This window comes from Gobio gobio (genome assembly GCF_949357685.1).
Source record: "Gobio gobio genome assembly, chromosome: 16".
Classification (NCBI taxonomy): Eukaryota; Metazoa; Chordata; class Actinopteri; order Cypriniformes; family Gobionidae; genus Gobio; species Gobio gobio.
Window position 1 is genome coordinate 2,677,157 of NC_137109.1, and position 15,869 is coordinate 2,693,025.

General features: G+C 40.3%; 1 protein-coding gene across 1 annotated transcript; it reads left to right on the top strand.

Annotated features, from left to right (window-relative positions):
* Positions 1 to 252: 252 nt before the first annotated feature.
* On the top strand, positions 253 to 10,242 carry LOC307139654 (E3 ubiquitin-protein ligase TRIM35-like). Its single transcript, XM_079838705.1, has 6 exons — positions 253 to 817; positions 3,123 to 3,218; positions 3,337 to 3,567; positions 3,678 to 3,700; positions 3,783 to 3,901; positions 9,113 to 10,242. The coding sequence occupies exons 1-6, from the start codon at positions 422 to 424 to the stop codon at positions 9,661 to 9,663; spliced, it is 1,416 nt and encodes a 471-aa protein (XP_079694831.1). The 5' UTR covers positions 253 to 421; the 3' UTR covers positions 9,664 to 10,242.
* Positions 10,243 to 15,869: the final 5,627 nt, after the last annotated feature.

Sequence of the window (15,869 nt, forward strand, 5' to 3'; positions counted from 1 at the left end):
GTCTTACTGTTTGAGTTTTTTTTTGTTTGTTGGTATTTTCAATTGTATTGTATGTATGTAGGTATGTATGATTTAGGTACATATATATTTTCTTCCTGTTATTATTTTTTTTTTAACATGTTCAATTAAAAAAAAGAAAAAAAGAAAAGAAAAAAGATGACTAACTTGTGACTAGTTTTAGTGGTTTACGTAACCCCAGAAACTCCACCCTCTTACAAAACCGTTATCAGGAAGTGACTAGTCTTATTATTTCCTTTCGTTTTTACTGAAAGCTAAAGCGAGTCGGTGTTGTGAAGAACAGAGGAGGATTATTGTGTTTTTCTGAATTTGATTTTGATTGTAATGGTTATTTACTTTTCAAAGCAAAGTTTAGAAAGTGAAAGTAAATTGTAGATTATTGGATCTTATACAAGACGGGGAAATGGATTCAAAATCTGTTGAAGATCCTACTTGTCCTATTTGCTATGAAATCTTCAGGGTTCCTGTTTTTCTGTCCTGTAGTCACAGTATTTGTAAAGAGTGTCTACAACAGTTCTGGAAAACTAAGGAAACTCAAGAGTGTCCCGTCTGCAGGAGAAGATCCTCAAGAGGTGAACCTCCAGTTAATCTAGAGTTGAAAAACTTGTGTGATTCATTGGTAAAGGAGATAAATGAGAGGCGTTCATCAGAGTCTGAGGAGATATGCAGTTTACACGGTGAGAAACTCAAACTCTTCTGTCTGGAGGACAAGCAGCCTGTGTGTTTAGTGTGCATAGTCTCAAAACAACATGACAATCATAAATTCAGACCCTTCAGTGAAGTGCTTTCATCTTACAAGGTAAGACAAATGTCTCTCATTTCATGTGTTAAATACAGTGATAAACACACACTAATATTTGTGTATTCAATAGACTAGTAGCCCATTTACTTTGCTCAGACTAAATCTCCACGACTTACTACTGATATAAAACTCTCCACTGCTTCAACTGCTCTGATGTTCATATCTTGAATGTAATGGCTTGGCACAAAACATGTTTTGAAAAAATAGATATGTAATGGGTTATTAATATTTTTATTACAAGACACACCAAAAGTGCTTGATACTAACATACACTATATTGCCAAAAGTATTGTGCCACCCCTCCAAATCATTGGCTTCAGGTGTTCAATCCATTCATGGCCACAGGTGTATAAATCAAGCACTAGGCATGCAGATACTTCTACACACATTTGTGTAAGAATGGGTCGCTCTCAGGAGCTCAGAGAACTCAAGCATGGTACCGTGATAGGTTGCCACCTGTGCAATAAGTCCATTCGAGAAATTTCCTCACTACTAAATATTCCACGCTCAACTGTTAGTGCTGTTATAACAAAGTGGAAGCAATTGGGAACAACAGCAACTCAGTCGCAAAGTGAAATCACAGAGCGGGGTCAGCGCATGCTGAGGGCAGTGTTGGGGTAGTTACTCAAAAAAAGTAATTAGTTACTAGTTACTAGTTACATCTGTAAATTGTAATGAGATTACTTTACTAGTTACTGTATTTGAAAAGTAACTACACTACTTATTACTTTACTTTGCCATTTCTTAATTTACCGTGTAGATATATGGACAAACATCATGGTTCTATGGCAGTTTCCCCAAACAAACAAAAAGGACTACTGTCAAATAAAGATAAAGAAAATAATAAGAACAAATAATTTAAATACAAGCAGCAGCACAAATAAATACTATTGAGCAAAGACCTACATGACTAAATTAACCACTGAGAACATAACACAAGATACTAGGGAAGCACATGACATGATCACATGAGGGCACAATGGAATCACATGACAAACCAGGAAACAAGACAATGGGAAAACAAGATAAAAACATGAAATATGAATCATCACACTAGACATTACAGATCCCCCCTTTAAGGGCGACTCCCAACGGCCAACAGAACCAACACAAAACATACAGGAGTTCAGGAGGGTGGTGGAGCGGAGGAGGTCTTGGAGGAGGGATGGTGAGCCAGGCCCCTGCAGGGGGACAGGGCATGGACCCTGGCAATGCAGAGATAGGCCTGGGAGCATGGGTGGACCTGGGCCACGGAGCGTGGGTGAACCCAGATCATGGGACCATGGCAGTGCAAACATTTCATCGGACCATGGCGGTACAGGCAGTTCAGGGGACGAGAGAGGCAAGGCCTCCATGGCTTTAGCCAGGTACCTGGACAGAGCAGTGTTCTCTGAGTGACCAATCACGCTTCTCTGTCTGCCAATCCCATGGACGAGTCTGGGTTTGGCGGTTGCCAGGAGAACGGGACTTGCTTGACTGCATTGTGCCTTGGAGTTTAGTGGAGGGAGGATTATGGGGTGGGGTTGTTTTTCAGGGGTTGGGCTTGGGCTTAGTTCCAGTGAAAGGAACTCTTAATGCTTCACCAAGACATTTTGGACAATTTCATGCTCTCAACTTTGTGGGAACAGTCTGTGGACGGCCCCTTCCTGTCCCAATATGACTGACCAGTGCACAAAGCGTCGCTCCATAAAGACATGGATGAGCGAGTTTGATGTGGAGGAACTGGACTGGCCTGCACAGAGTCCTGACCTCAACCCGATAGAACAGCTTTGGGATGAATTAAAGCAGAGACTGAGTGCCAGGCCTTCTCATCCAACATCAGTGCCTGACCTCACAAATCCGCTTCCCATAAACAAATTCCCATAAACACACTCCTAAACCCTGTGGAAAGCCTTCCCAGAAGAGCTGAAGCTGTTAGAGCTGCAAATGGTGGGCCGACTCCATATTAAACCCCACGGATTAAGAATGGGATGGCATTAAAACTCATGTGCGTGTGAAGGCAGGCGTCACAACACTTTTGGCAATATAGTGAACTTTCACTTCCTGTATTTGCATTTGTACAACCACACATTTACAACTGCATGGATATAATAATTAAGAATTGGCCATTGTTTGGTAAAAACATGATTTCTTGATGTTCATCATATGTTCAATATAAACATAAATAAATATGTTCACAAATGCTTCTGAGATTAACACATTCAGCATAAAATATAAATATAACAAAAAAAACATCCAGACACACAATGTTTAAACCTCTTATAGATTCATAAGTTTCACAGATTTTCATCTTAACCTGTAGGAGGAATTTAATACAGCGCTGACGTCCTTACAAAACAAGCTCAAACATGGAGAAGAAATGAAACAACAGTGTGATGAAACAATCCAACACATCGAGGTGAGGATGTGTAAAGAGTTAAACACTCAACATTCACACACACACACAGTTTATTATTGACATTAGTGGAGTGTGTGTTCACACAGAGCTGACTGAAGTGAATGTGATGTGATTTCAGTCTCAAGCTGAGCATACAGAGCGTCAGATTAAAGAAGAGTTTGAGAAGCTTCATCAGTTTCTCAAAGATGAAGAAGAAGCAACAATCACTGCACTGAGGGAGGAAGAGGAGCAGAAGAAGCAGATGATGAAGGAGAAGCTGGAGGAGATGAACACACACATCTCAGCTCTTTCACACACAATCAGAGACATGGAGGAGATGATGAAAGACAATGACATCTCGTTTCTAAAGGTGACCAATCAATCTGGATTCATTCTTTGAGCATAAAACATCTTGAGACTCGCTGACAATGAGAGTGTTTGATAAGATATTAACATGTTTTCAAACTCTATATTTTCCAGAACTTTACCGTCTCAATGGAAAGGTGAGTGAGCTGCTCTTATCTCTTCTCTCAGTGGATCTGAACTCAAATTCACTGCAGTTCTGACTCCTGAATGTTCCTCCAGAGTCCAGATCTCACAGCCGGATCCACGGATGAGTTCTGGAGCTTTGATTGATGTGTCCCGTTACCTGGGTAACCTGCCATTCAGAGTCTGGGAGAAGATGCTGGAAACTGTCCAACACAGTGAGTCTCAGCAGATCTGACACCAGCGCAAAAGATCCTTCAGATAGAAACACACACAACATTAACATCTGATAGAAATATATTTAATAATCACTTGAATTTCTGAGTGAATCTGAACTGTATTTCAGAAGATCCTCAGATCATACAGTGAACTCATAATGACTACAGAAGTCTGTTCCTTGTGGTCTCTGCTTGTGTATTAGGATACAATAGTGTTTATTGAATACTGATATTAAACCTGAAGCCTCAATCCATTCTGACAGAAACTGAGAGACCATTGTTATGATAGCAGGATTTATGATCTCTTTCAAAAAAGTCAAGTCAAGTCAACTTTATTTATATAGCGCTTTTAACAATGCAGATTGTTTCAAAGCAGCTTCACAGTGTTAAACCTGTAAAATAATGCAACAGAATTTTATTCAGCCATATAGCGGTTCTGGAGAAAACGGTGATGTCATCAATGTGGGCAGATCAGTAATTACATCAGTAATTTAGTTTATATGATTAATTTAGTTTAATAATTAGATGTATTGTCCCCAACTGAGCAAGCCAAGCCAGAGGCAACAGTGGCAAGGAAACCCAAACCCCATCAGGAGCATAATGGAGAAAAATAAACCTTGGGAGAAACCAGGCTCAGTCGGGGTACCAGTTCTCCTCTGGCCAATTAACAAACAGCGTATGATTATTATTCTGGAAACTTTACAGGTCAGAGGTCATAATAGATCAGAATATTCAAAAGATCGGCAACATGCAGGAGACGGGTTTATTGAGGATGCCGTATTGACGAAACAATTATTAAATAGGAATATTCGAACAATCGGAGTCATCACGCCGGAGACGGGTTTATTGAGGATGATGTGTCGATTAAATAATTATTAAATAGGAATAATCGAAATATCGGAGTCATCACGCCGGAGACTGGTTTATTGAGGATGCCATATTGATGAAACAATTATGAAATAGGAATATTCGAAAAATCGGAGCCGTCAGGCCGGAGACGGGTTTATTCAGGATGCCGTATTGATGAAACAATTATTAAATAGGAATATTCGAAAAATCGGAGCCGTCAGGCCGGAGAAGGGTTTATTGAGGATGCCGTGTCGATGAGGCAATTTCTGGGGGAGTCTAATTGACACGGTCTCTGCAGACACTTCGGGGTCCTGCGTTGGTCTTCTCTGGGCGCAGGTCCAGCATCTGATCTGAATACGGCCTGGATCCGGCTGACTGCAGTAAACCTCGGGATAAAACAGAGAGATTATCATTAGCGTAGATGCCATTCTTCTGATGATGTAACATCAGGTGTTATGGGAAGTGTTCCCGGTTCCGGCTGACCTAGTTAATGCAGCCTAACAATCATTTAATTGAAAAAGTGTTTTATTTGTATGCCATAGTAAAGAGATGTGTTTTTAGTCTAGATTTAAACTGACAGAGTGTGTCTGCTTCCCGAACAAAGCTAGGAAGACTGTTTCAGAGTTAAGGTGCTAAATAGGAAAAGGATCGACCGCCTGCAGTTGATTTTGATATTCTCTGTATTATTAACTGGCCAGAGAGCGCAGTAGACGTGATGGAATATAATGGGCCCTATCTTGCACCCAGCGCAATTGACTTTGTACACCGACACATGTGTCATTCCTATTTTGCACCCGCGCAAAGCGCGCTTTTCCCTCCACAGAAGCACGTCGCTAAACTAGTGAATGAACTTGCGCTCCCTGGGCGGTTCAGCGCAAAAAAGGAGGCGTGTTCCGGCGCAAACAATCCCTGGTGCTATTTTGCTGTTCCATTAAACAATTGCGCCACTGACCAGAAAAAACCTAGTCTAAAGTCAGTGGCGCGTTGCGCGTTGTTCATTATGCTATTTTAAGGGCGCATGCTTGACCATAATGTATAACGTGCACAACGCGCATACACTTTGCTCATGTAATCTACACAGATGCAACAGTTATTTTTGCAAATCATAAATTGTTACACTAAAAAAATAACACATGAGATGACGGAAATCATTGTGGTGTGCCACGAAGATGTGAAAAAATAGGCATAAATCTAGCTTACAAATTATTCAGGCTAATTGTAATAATTAAGGATAAGACCTGTTTGCCCAATAGTGGCAAGACATATATGTATATAAGGACATCTGACAAATTGGTTTGTCCGTCAAGAACCAGGAAAAAAAATCGACTGAAAAACTGAAAAAAACTGAAAGACTGAAAAAAAAAAGACTGTGAAATCACCTTTACCATAATGTACAACATTACAACTTCACTTCTCTGTCTTTCACTGCTCTTACAAGAACATCAGTCTCCTCGGCTGTGAACCGCTCCTGGCGTGCGCCTGGTAAATACGCCATAATAATAGCAATCCATAATGGAACTTGCGCACCTGCTTTTAAAGGGAATGTTGGATGACGCTCTGATTGGTTTATTCACGTTACGCCCAAACCACACCTATGAATAATGAAGCTACTTCAGACCAACCCATTTTAGATTTGCGCCGGGCGCAAGAGCCATTTATCCCGCTGGGAAAATAGCAACAGCGCCGAGACCCGCCCAGAAAGTTACTTGCGCTTCGCGCTTTGACACTTGCGTTTCAGATCGTTAGAATAGGGCCCAATGTGTTAAGAGCTCGCTCAAGTACTGGGGAGCTAAACCATTTAGTGCTTTGTAAGTAATAAGCAAGATTTTAAAATGTATGCGATGTTTAATAGGCAGCCAGTGCAGTGTTGACAGAACTGGGCTAATATGGTCACACTTCCTGGTTCTAGTAAGAACTTGAGCTGCTGCATTTTGGACCAGCTGGAGTTTATTTATTAAGCGAGCAGGGCAACCACCCAGTAGAGCATTACAATAATCTAGCCTTGAGGTCATGAACGCATGAACTAACTGTTCAGCATTTTGCTTTGAGAGCATGTGCCGTAATTTAGATATATTTTTAAGATGGTAGAAAGCAGTTTTACAGATGCTAGAAACGTGGCTTTCAAATTAAAGATTGGTATCAAAGAGCACACCCAGGTTCCTCACTGACGACGAGGACTTGACAGAGCAGCCATAAAGTGTTAGAGAGTATTCTAGGTTAGTACTTGTGGAGCTTTTTTGTCCAATAATTAAAAATATTTTTTTTTCTGAATTGAGTTGCAGGAAATTATTGGTCATCCAATGTTTTATATCAGCTCTGCATTCCGTTAATCTTGTGAATTGGTAAGTTTCTTCAGGGCGTGAAGAAATAAAGAGCTGAGTATCGTCAGCATAACAATGAAAACTAACGCCATGCTTCCTAATGATATCTCCCAGTGGTAGCATGTACAGGGTGAAGGGCAGCGGTCCTAGCACTGAGCCTTGCGGTACTCCATACTGAACTTGTGATCGGTGTGACATCTCTTCATTTACTGCTACAAACTGATAACGGTTAGATAGGTATAATTTAAACCATGCCAATGCAATTCCACTAATGCCACTAATAATTTTCGAGTCTATTCAGAAGAATGTTGTGGTCGATAGTATCAAATGCAGCGCTAAGATAGAGTAACACTAATAGAGAGATAGAGCCACGATCGGATGATAAGAGTAAATCATTTGTAACTCTGATGAGAGCAGTCTCAGTACTATGATACGCTCTAAATCCTGACTGGAAATCCTCACAGATACCATTTCTTTCTAAAAAGGAGCATAATTGTGAAGACACTGCCTTTACAAGTATTTTTGACAGAAAGGGTAGATTTGAGATTGGCCTGTAATTAACTAATTCTGTAGGATCAAGTTGCGTTTTTTTAATAAGTGGTTTAATAACAGCCAACTTAAAAGTTTTCGGTACATATCCTAATGACAAAGATGAATTAATGATATTAAGAAGAGCATCTATGACCTCTGGTAGCATCTCTTTTAATAGCCTAGTCGGTATAAGGTCGAGCATACATGTTGTTGATTTTGATGATTTAATGAGTTTAGCCAATTCTTCTTCTCCTATAGCAGTGAATGAGTGTTTTTTTCCTCTGTGACACTATAATGCTCTGTCTGATGTGATACTGTAGTAGACGGCTGCATGGTTAAATTTTCTTTTTAATATTATCAATCTTACATGTAAAGAAGTTCATAAAGTCATTACTACTGTGCTGTTTACAAACATCAGAAGTTGAAGCTTTATTTTTGGTTAATTTAGCCACTGTATCAAATAAATACCTTGGGTTGTGTTTGTTTTCTTCCAAGAGAGTCGAGAAATAAGCAGATCTAGCAGTTTTTGCAGTCTTTCTGTATGCGATCATGCGCTCTTTCCACAAATTACGAAAGCACTTTTAAATTTGCTTTGATGTCAGGTGCTCTGGCTCCCGGTAAACATGTGACTATGGTGGCTAGTGTCTCTATTTTCACGTTCCGTGTAATAGAATCGCCAATGACTAGGGCACTTTCAACAGGATACTCAGTGGGTGCTTCACTGAGAGGGGAGAACCTGTTTGATGTTCTAATCGGAACGGAAAGGTTTTAAAAGTTTTTAGATACGCGACTATGCCGTCTCACTGTCACCCAGTTTCCCTGCTGCGGGGACCCTGCAGCCGGAACCGAAGAATATACAGAGTTCACTAAGCTATTCGCATCCAAATCAGTGTCTAAAGCTGTTACATCCTCACTACTCTCAGATAAAATATGGATGCGTGTTTCTAATTCTGAAATCTTCTCTGTCAGCCTAACTATCTCCTTACATTTATCACATGTGAAGCCCTGTTCGCCAACGGAGAAGCCTATATTAAACATGCAGCAAGCAGTGCAACAGTTTACCACAGTTGTTTGCTGGACACTATTTACTAATCCAAATCACCACGGTTGTTTAATGAACTCAGAAAACAGGAGACCCGGGTGCAGAGATGACAAGCTAACAGGCTAGCGAAATGCTAACGTGTGATGGTGATTTAGATTAAAACCTAGCGATGTCAAATTTAATGAGATCAATATATATTTAAACAATATTTAAACAATATATGGTGATGAGTAAGTTATATTTAGCTGTAGAACAAAGAAAATATATTAAATAGAGATTCAAAAGCAAGACTGTACAGAGCTACAAACACTAGCTGAGCAGGAGGCAGACAGGAGACAGGAGCAATCGATCAGGCAGGAGCAATCCAACAACCACTGTCACTAATCACAAACAAAGTCTGTATATGTGTTTTATATTTACATTTCTGATCATATTTGATCCTGTAATCTGATGTTATTCTCTTTGCAGCTCCGTTGACTCTAGATCCTAACACAGCAGCTCCTTGGGTTACACTCTCGTCTGATCTGACCAGTATGAAGTACAGTGATGAATGTAAAGCACTTCCTGATAATCCAGAGAGGTTTGACGGGTATCCATGTGTCCTGGGATCTGAGGGCTTTAATTCAGGAACCCACTGTTGGGATGTGGAGGTTGGTGACAATACATACTGGTGTCTTGGAATAACCACAGCATCAAACCAAAGGAAGGGACGGGTTTTCTTTGAGTCTAATGTCTGGCGTGTGCGATATGTGAACAGCGATTACAGCTCTCAATCCCCAGATCAACCCGTCACTGTCTTTCCTGTTAATGAGAAGCTTCAGCGTGTGAGAGTTCAGCTGGACTATGACAGAGGAACAGTGTCATTCTCTGATCCTGTAACTAACACACATCTACTCACATTCAGGACGTCCTTCACAGAGACTGCGTTTCCATTCTTAGGTAATCAAAGCACAACTTCCCCTCTGAGGATTTTACCAGTTAAACTGATAATTACAGCAGAAAATCACAGTTTAATCTGATTCTGCCTCCAGATCAATGGGTTGTTGACGTGATGTGGCATTTTCACTGTCACACAAGATACAATTTATTATTAATATAATAATTGTAATAATTTAAAATGCAGGAAATGGTTAAACATTTATTTGTCTTACATGGACCTCTTGTTATAAAAACTGCTTTGTCTTTAGATTCTTTACATTTTTGAGCCCAATCTCAGAATTGTCCTGTGGTGTGACCATCTCAAGCATGGGTCGGTAAACTACAACTTTTATAAACTAAAAAGAAAAGCATAACATTTTTCATTAAAAATATTTTTTTTGTCATCCATATATTTTTAAAAGCGTAGGATCTTGATAGCAAAACCATGTCCTCTGGTGTGACACCATATCCTGATATTAAATCGCGCAATTCCACGGACAACTTTAATTAGTTGAAGGACCCCATTGAAGGTCATGTGACTGAAGCCCATGACATGAGCACATGGTTCGTTTTTGTCTCTTTTGTCTCTTTTTTGGAGCCACTATAAAAGTGTTAAGTTTTGTTGTCATTTGGTGTGACACCCATAAATTATATTTTTAATAAAAAATGTGTGTTAAACTACATGTAGTGAACAGCACATTCCAGGGCCCAGTTTATGGCTGGGCCATTCTCTGTCCATAACAGTGGACAAAGGTTTGCTACATTTTGATTGGATCTTGGTAGACTGACACAAACAAACTGTCCAACACCATCAGATAAAGATGCTAGGATAACAGCCAGACACCTCTTAGAGGGCAAGAAGAAGATTTCTTCTACCAAGCCCAGGAAGGACAAGACATCTCATTGGTCCACATGCAGTTTCTGCCCTTCACCCAAATCCCTAGTGTCCTGGTCTATGACTGCCATAAAAATTCCACAGGACCTTAGCAGTAGTGGGTGAAACAAAGACCACAATGATCCATCTAAATCCATTCATAACTATGTTTGGAAACATTGAGACTGATGTAAACTAGGGATGAAACGATTACCGGTTTCACGATAAACCACGATAAAATTTAGTGACGGTTAGTAATATCGTATAAAATTTAATTATCATTAAAACCGCGTGTGACTATCACGATTGTGAAAACTTGAGGTAAATCTTATCCAGTCAGCGCCAGTCTGGCGCAGCGCACCGCTGTTTTTGAATGAGAAGAAATGGCAGAAGGCACAAGGCAGTGACAGCGCCTGGAGATTGTTCAGCCTTCTAAAAGGACCAAATCTGAGGCGGTCGTCATATTTTGGCTTTTACAAAAGTCCTGAGGGAAATTTAATCGAAGATGGTCACCCTGTCTGCAGAACATGCCAGAAGAAAGTCGCTGTAATAGGGGAAACACTTCACTACGAACACAAGGCAAGTGGACTTTGACCTGAATACCAAAACTACGTCTGGGAAATAATGACGTGAAGCGAACGAACAAATTCAGACAAGACTAGGGTGACATTTAAGGGATAATAATCAGGGCTTGACATTAACAACCTCCATTTGCGGGTGTAACGTTTTTTCGGCTGCACACTAAGTTAGCCACTCTGGCTGTTGAACTTATTATAGTCTTCTCAAAAGCCATCAGTTATAATCGCGTTGCGCATTATAACCACTCACACGTGTTTATATTGAGTTTATGAATGCAATGTCTCATAATCAGAGGCGTTCAGATTAGCCGGAGTTTTCTTCAGAGCGCGCGCCGCTCTCACTCGCTGAAATCTACACTAAAAGCAGAGATAAACGTGCGATGTACGCAAGAGATTCACTCATCATACCGTGGTTGACTGTTTTTGTTCCATTTCAGCGGCGAAAATGGTTTAAAACAAACACAGCAGAAACACAGCAGAACCACAGCGCATCTGATATGACTGGCATAACGCTGGCCGAATTTAGGGACCGTCTGTAAAGTTACACACAACATTGGTAACGTTATACACGTTTTAAACTTCACTAGCATTTGAAGAGAATGACAGTCATAAAACTGACTGTAAAGTGATCATTTAGGTGTCAGGTATGATGCACACATTTTGATATTTAATCAAATAAACTGTCAAATCATATGGAAATATGGATATGCATTATTTCACTAGGATACTGTTTGGGCTCTTACACAAAATATACTATATTTAAATGCATCATTGCTGAACACTGATGAGAATATTGCTTGAGAATATATTTACATAGATAATACTAGAGATTATATTTAAGACAAATTATTATTTATGCGTTGCTATTGACGACGGCCATTATAAGGAAGGAAATCCCACAGAATCTATCTTAAAAAGTGCATAGAGCTGCTTTAGTTATTTGTTGTTTGTTGATTTTCAAATATAAAACTTGTTGAAATGTTTTAAGTGTGTGCATCTGTTCTTTTTGAACACTTTCATCTCGTTTGAACTAAACCGTGAAAATATTGATAACCGTGATAATTTGGGTCACTATAATCGTGATGTTAAATTTCCATACCGTTTCATCCCTAATGTAAACTACACACATCCATTTCATACTTATTGAGATAAATAAGTATTCTCAGTGACAGCTATTTGTAATGCAACATCTTACACAGAATCAGCTGTTAATGAACAAATTAATGAACAGTTCAATCTTTTCCCATCATGTTTGGTTTCTATTTGTTTAGAATATTGCCAAGGGTATTCTGATGGTGGTTTGGAAAGTGAGAAATGCATTGGTAAACTTTAAAGACCCTTTAAAGACTTCTAACTGTGTACAGTATGCAAATGAGTTCCACAGGAGAAAGGAGGGTGGGCCACATGGTGTGCCCCCTCTGATGCCAGCAGCCAATCACAACACTGGAATAGAGAAGCGCCAAATTGCAATCTCCTCCTATTCGGAAAAGGATAAAGGTACCCTTTCAACAGACACACCTTGTTCTGAGTTTCTCCTTGAGAGAGACAAACAGTTCACCAAATTCTGAGCCTGTCCGGCGAGGATGAGACTGTAACAGTTCACCAAGTTCTGAGCCTCTGGTTCATCCAGAGAGACAACAAAAGATCCAAGGATCTGAGTCTACAGCTTCTGAGGCAGCAACAGATACGATCACGTTCTGAGCCTCCAGCCTGTGAGGAAAGAGACATTAACAACCACTACATTCAGTTTGAGTCCAGCGAGACGACTACAGCACGTCTCGAGTCTCCATGCCAGAGAGACCAAAGCGGATTGACCAAGTCCTGAGTGTCTGACCCACAGAGGCAGAAGACACACAGAGACATTTGCAACAAGGTTAAGCTCAGGAGAGCAAACCTTCACTTCCAGGTTCTTTCGTCTGCGTGTTCAGATTAAGGACCTTCTGCACCTACTTCAGGGCCTCATCTGCGTGTTCCAGATTTTAGGACCCTTTGGTGCTCCAGGAGATCAGCATCCCACAGATCTTCATGTTCAAGACTGTTGAAACGGATTCCAGCTCCTTTCCCACTGCATTTGTCACCAGCACAACCAGTGGAAGAAGTCACCTCCATCGGTCTGCTAACTCAACCATGTGGAACGTAAATATCACTTAACCAAACCTCTTTCCAGAAACCTTGGCATTGTTGTATATTATCAGTATATGATTTTCTAATTTACATTAGAGGTAATTTAACTGATGTTAGTTAATAACAATTGATCTTTCGTTTATTTGTTTGATGCAGAATAAGGTTCTTCACCTTAGTTTCAGAGAAACAACTGTTTATCTTTCCATAAGATAACGCAACTCTTCCATAGCCACACTCAACTTAATCACATGTATTTTATGTATCTTATGCACTTTATTCCTTTATCATTCATTGTATTCATTTAATAGTTGTGTAAGTTATTCTTGTTTATCTTTTGTTAATAAAATCTATTTTATTACAATTGTGTCTTGCTTGAGCTGATAATACAGAAAAGGCTCTACAAGTTAGGAATCTCACCAATCTTTCAGATAAATCAGCTGACCAACTCTTCCCACTTTACATTCAATCTAAAATGATTGAACCGCCTCCTGTGTGGAGTGTTCTCATAGGGCCAAGGTAAAAGACCTTGACTAGTGTCCCAAACTAAGAGAGGGGGAAGGTGGTCATCTGATGTACTCATAACCACACCTTATGTGACAAAAATCACCATGTCAGCGGTGACGTGAGTACCAATCACTACCTTAATTAACGTCCTTGGATGGATGAAGGTAAAATCACTACATAATTGGCGTCCCTTGTTTGGGCCCAAAAGTGAAATTATTACATACATATTAATCGAAAATTTTACAAATGTGTCTTGCTAACTGCTAATGACAGGTTAGCAAGTTCATGAACTGACTCAAATGGCTGAAATATCCTTTGGTGTGACAGAGAACAACAAAGACGTCACACAAGAGAACAAGGTCTCTTTAAAAAGCATTTTAAATAATTAAATAATATTTGTTCAACTCCTTTTTATTTTTGTTTTGAACATTCTCAGTTCTTAAATGCAATAATTACATTAAATACATTTTCTCTGATGTTTTGCAGAAATGTTTTACTGTTATAAAGTGTCATGAAAATAAGTATAAAATGTGATATTCTTTTTTTGAGGGAGAGGGAGAGAGAGAGGGAGGGGGGGAGGGCTTATATACATTTATTTACAAAATAAGTTAAAAAGCGGTCTTGCATTTTTTTTATTTAAATAGAAAAACAAGGTACACAATTAAATATACAATAGCAAACAGTCATCACAAATACACTGGTTTACAGCCCATCTATGTTTAAACATCTCCATATCATTGACCAGTTAGTGATATGTGAACTCAATTCCAATACTGGATTTTAATAGTCCTTTAAAAATAGACACAACATCAGCTGACCCAACACCATTCAAACTATATTTTCTTGATAACCATATAGCCAGTTAGCTTTTCCAAAAGTTAAAATTAACTAGCACATGCACTTCCCTCCTACTTCTACTATATTTGGTCCATAAATAAAAAATTCTGGTGTACAACATTTCTCCTAATGTATTAGACCACTCTTCTAAAAAACAAAACACTGGTTTAATCCTTTTACACTTTAAAAATAAATGAAAAACTGTTTCCGGTTCCCCACAGAAAGGACAGCCCTCCCCGACCTGTGGATAAAGGTGTGCTCTGTGTCGGTTCGTAGCTATAATCCTGTGTACAATCGAGTGCATTGTTAAATGGACACTTTACCCTTAACCATGGTAAGGTGGGATAAAAGACCCACTGACCCATGGTGGACACCTCTGGGGGCACTCTCACTCCATGGGGGACAAAGTGCCTATGTGTCCCCTGGCTGTATTTTCTTCACTGTAGTCTTCCTCTTGTTCACAAAGTGTCTACACTGTCCCCTACCTGTCTAACCTTCATCCTTTTGTCCACGAGTAGCCTAAAATGCCCCCTGACTGCCTAACCTTCATCCTTTTGTCCACGAGTAGACTAAAGTGCCCCCTGACTGCCTAACCTTCATCCTTTTGTCCACGAGTAGCCTAAAGTGCCCCCTGACTGCCTAACCTTCATCCTTTTGTCCACGAGTAGCCTAAAATGTCCCCTGACTGCCTAACCTTCATCCTTTTGTCCACGAGTAGCCTTAAATGCCCCCTGACTGCCTAACCTTCATCCTTTTGTCCACGAGTAGCCTAAAGTGCCCCCTGACTGCCTAACCTTCATCCTTTTGTCCACGAGTAGCCTAAAGTGCCCCCTGACTGCCTAACCTTCATCCTTTTGTCCACGAGTAGCCTAAAATGTCCCCTGACTGCCTAACCTTCTTCCTTTTGTCCACGAGTAGCCTAAAATGTCCCCTGACCGCCTAACCTTCATCCTTTTGTCCACGAGTAGCCTAAAATGCCCCCTGACTGCCTAACCTTCATCCTTTTGTCCACGAGTAGCCTAAAATGTCCCCTGACTGCCTAACCTTCATCCTTTTGTCCACGAGTAGCCTTAAATGCCCCCTGACTGCCTAACCTTCATCCTTTTGTCCACGAGTAGCCTAAAATGTCCCCTGACTGCCTAACCTTCATCCTTTTGTCCACGAGTAGCCTAAAATGCCCCCTGACTGCCTAACCTTCATCCTTTTGTCCACGAGTAGCCTAAAATGCCCCCTGACTGCCTAACCTTCATCCTTTTGTCCACGAGTAGACTAAAGTGTCCCCTTCCAGCCAAATGTTCATCCTTTTGTCCATGAGTAGCCAAAAGTGCCCCCTGATTGCCTAATCTTCATCCTTTTGTCCATGAGTAGACTAAAGTGTCCCCTTCCAGCC

What these genes read in the sequence shown, in the direction of transcription:
- LOC307139654 (XM_079838705.1), top strand. Translation starts at nt 422, where the DNA reads ATGGATTCAAAATCTGTTGAAGATCCTACTTGTCCTATTTGCTATGAA. An exon ending in AAACAATCCAACACATCGAG is followed by an intron (nt 3,219 to 3,336) that starts GTGAGGATGTGT and finishes ATGTGATTTCAG; the next exon opens with TCTCAAGCTGAGCATACAGA. An exon ending in TTTACCGTCTCAATGGAAAG is followed by an intron (nt 3,701 to 3,782) that starts GTGAGTGAGCTG and finishes ATGTTCCTCCAG; the next exon opens with AGTCCAGATCTCACAGCCGG.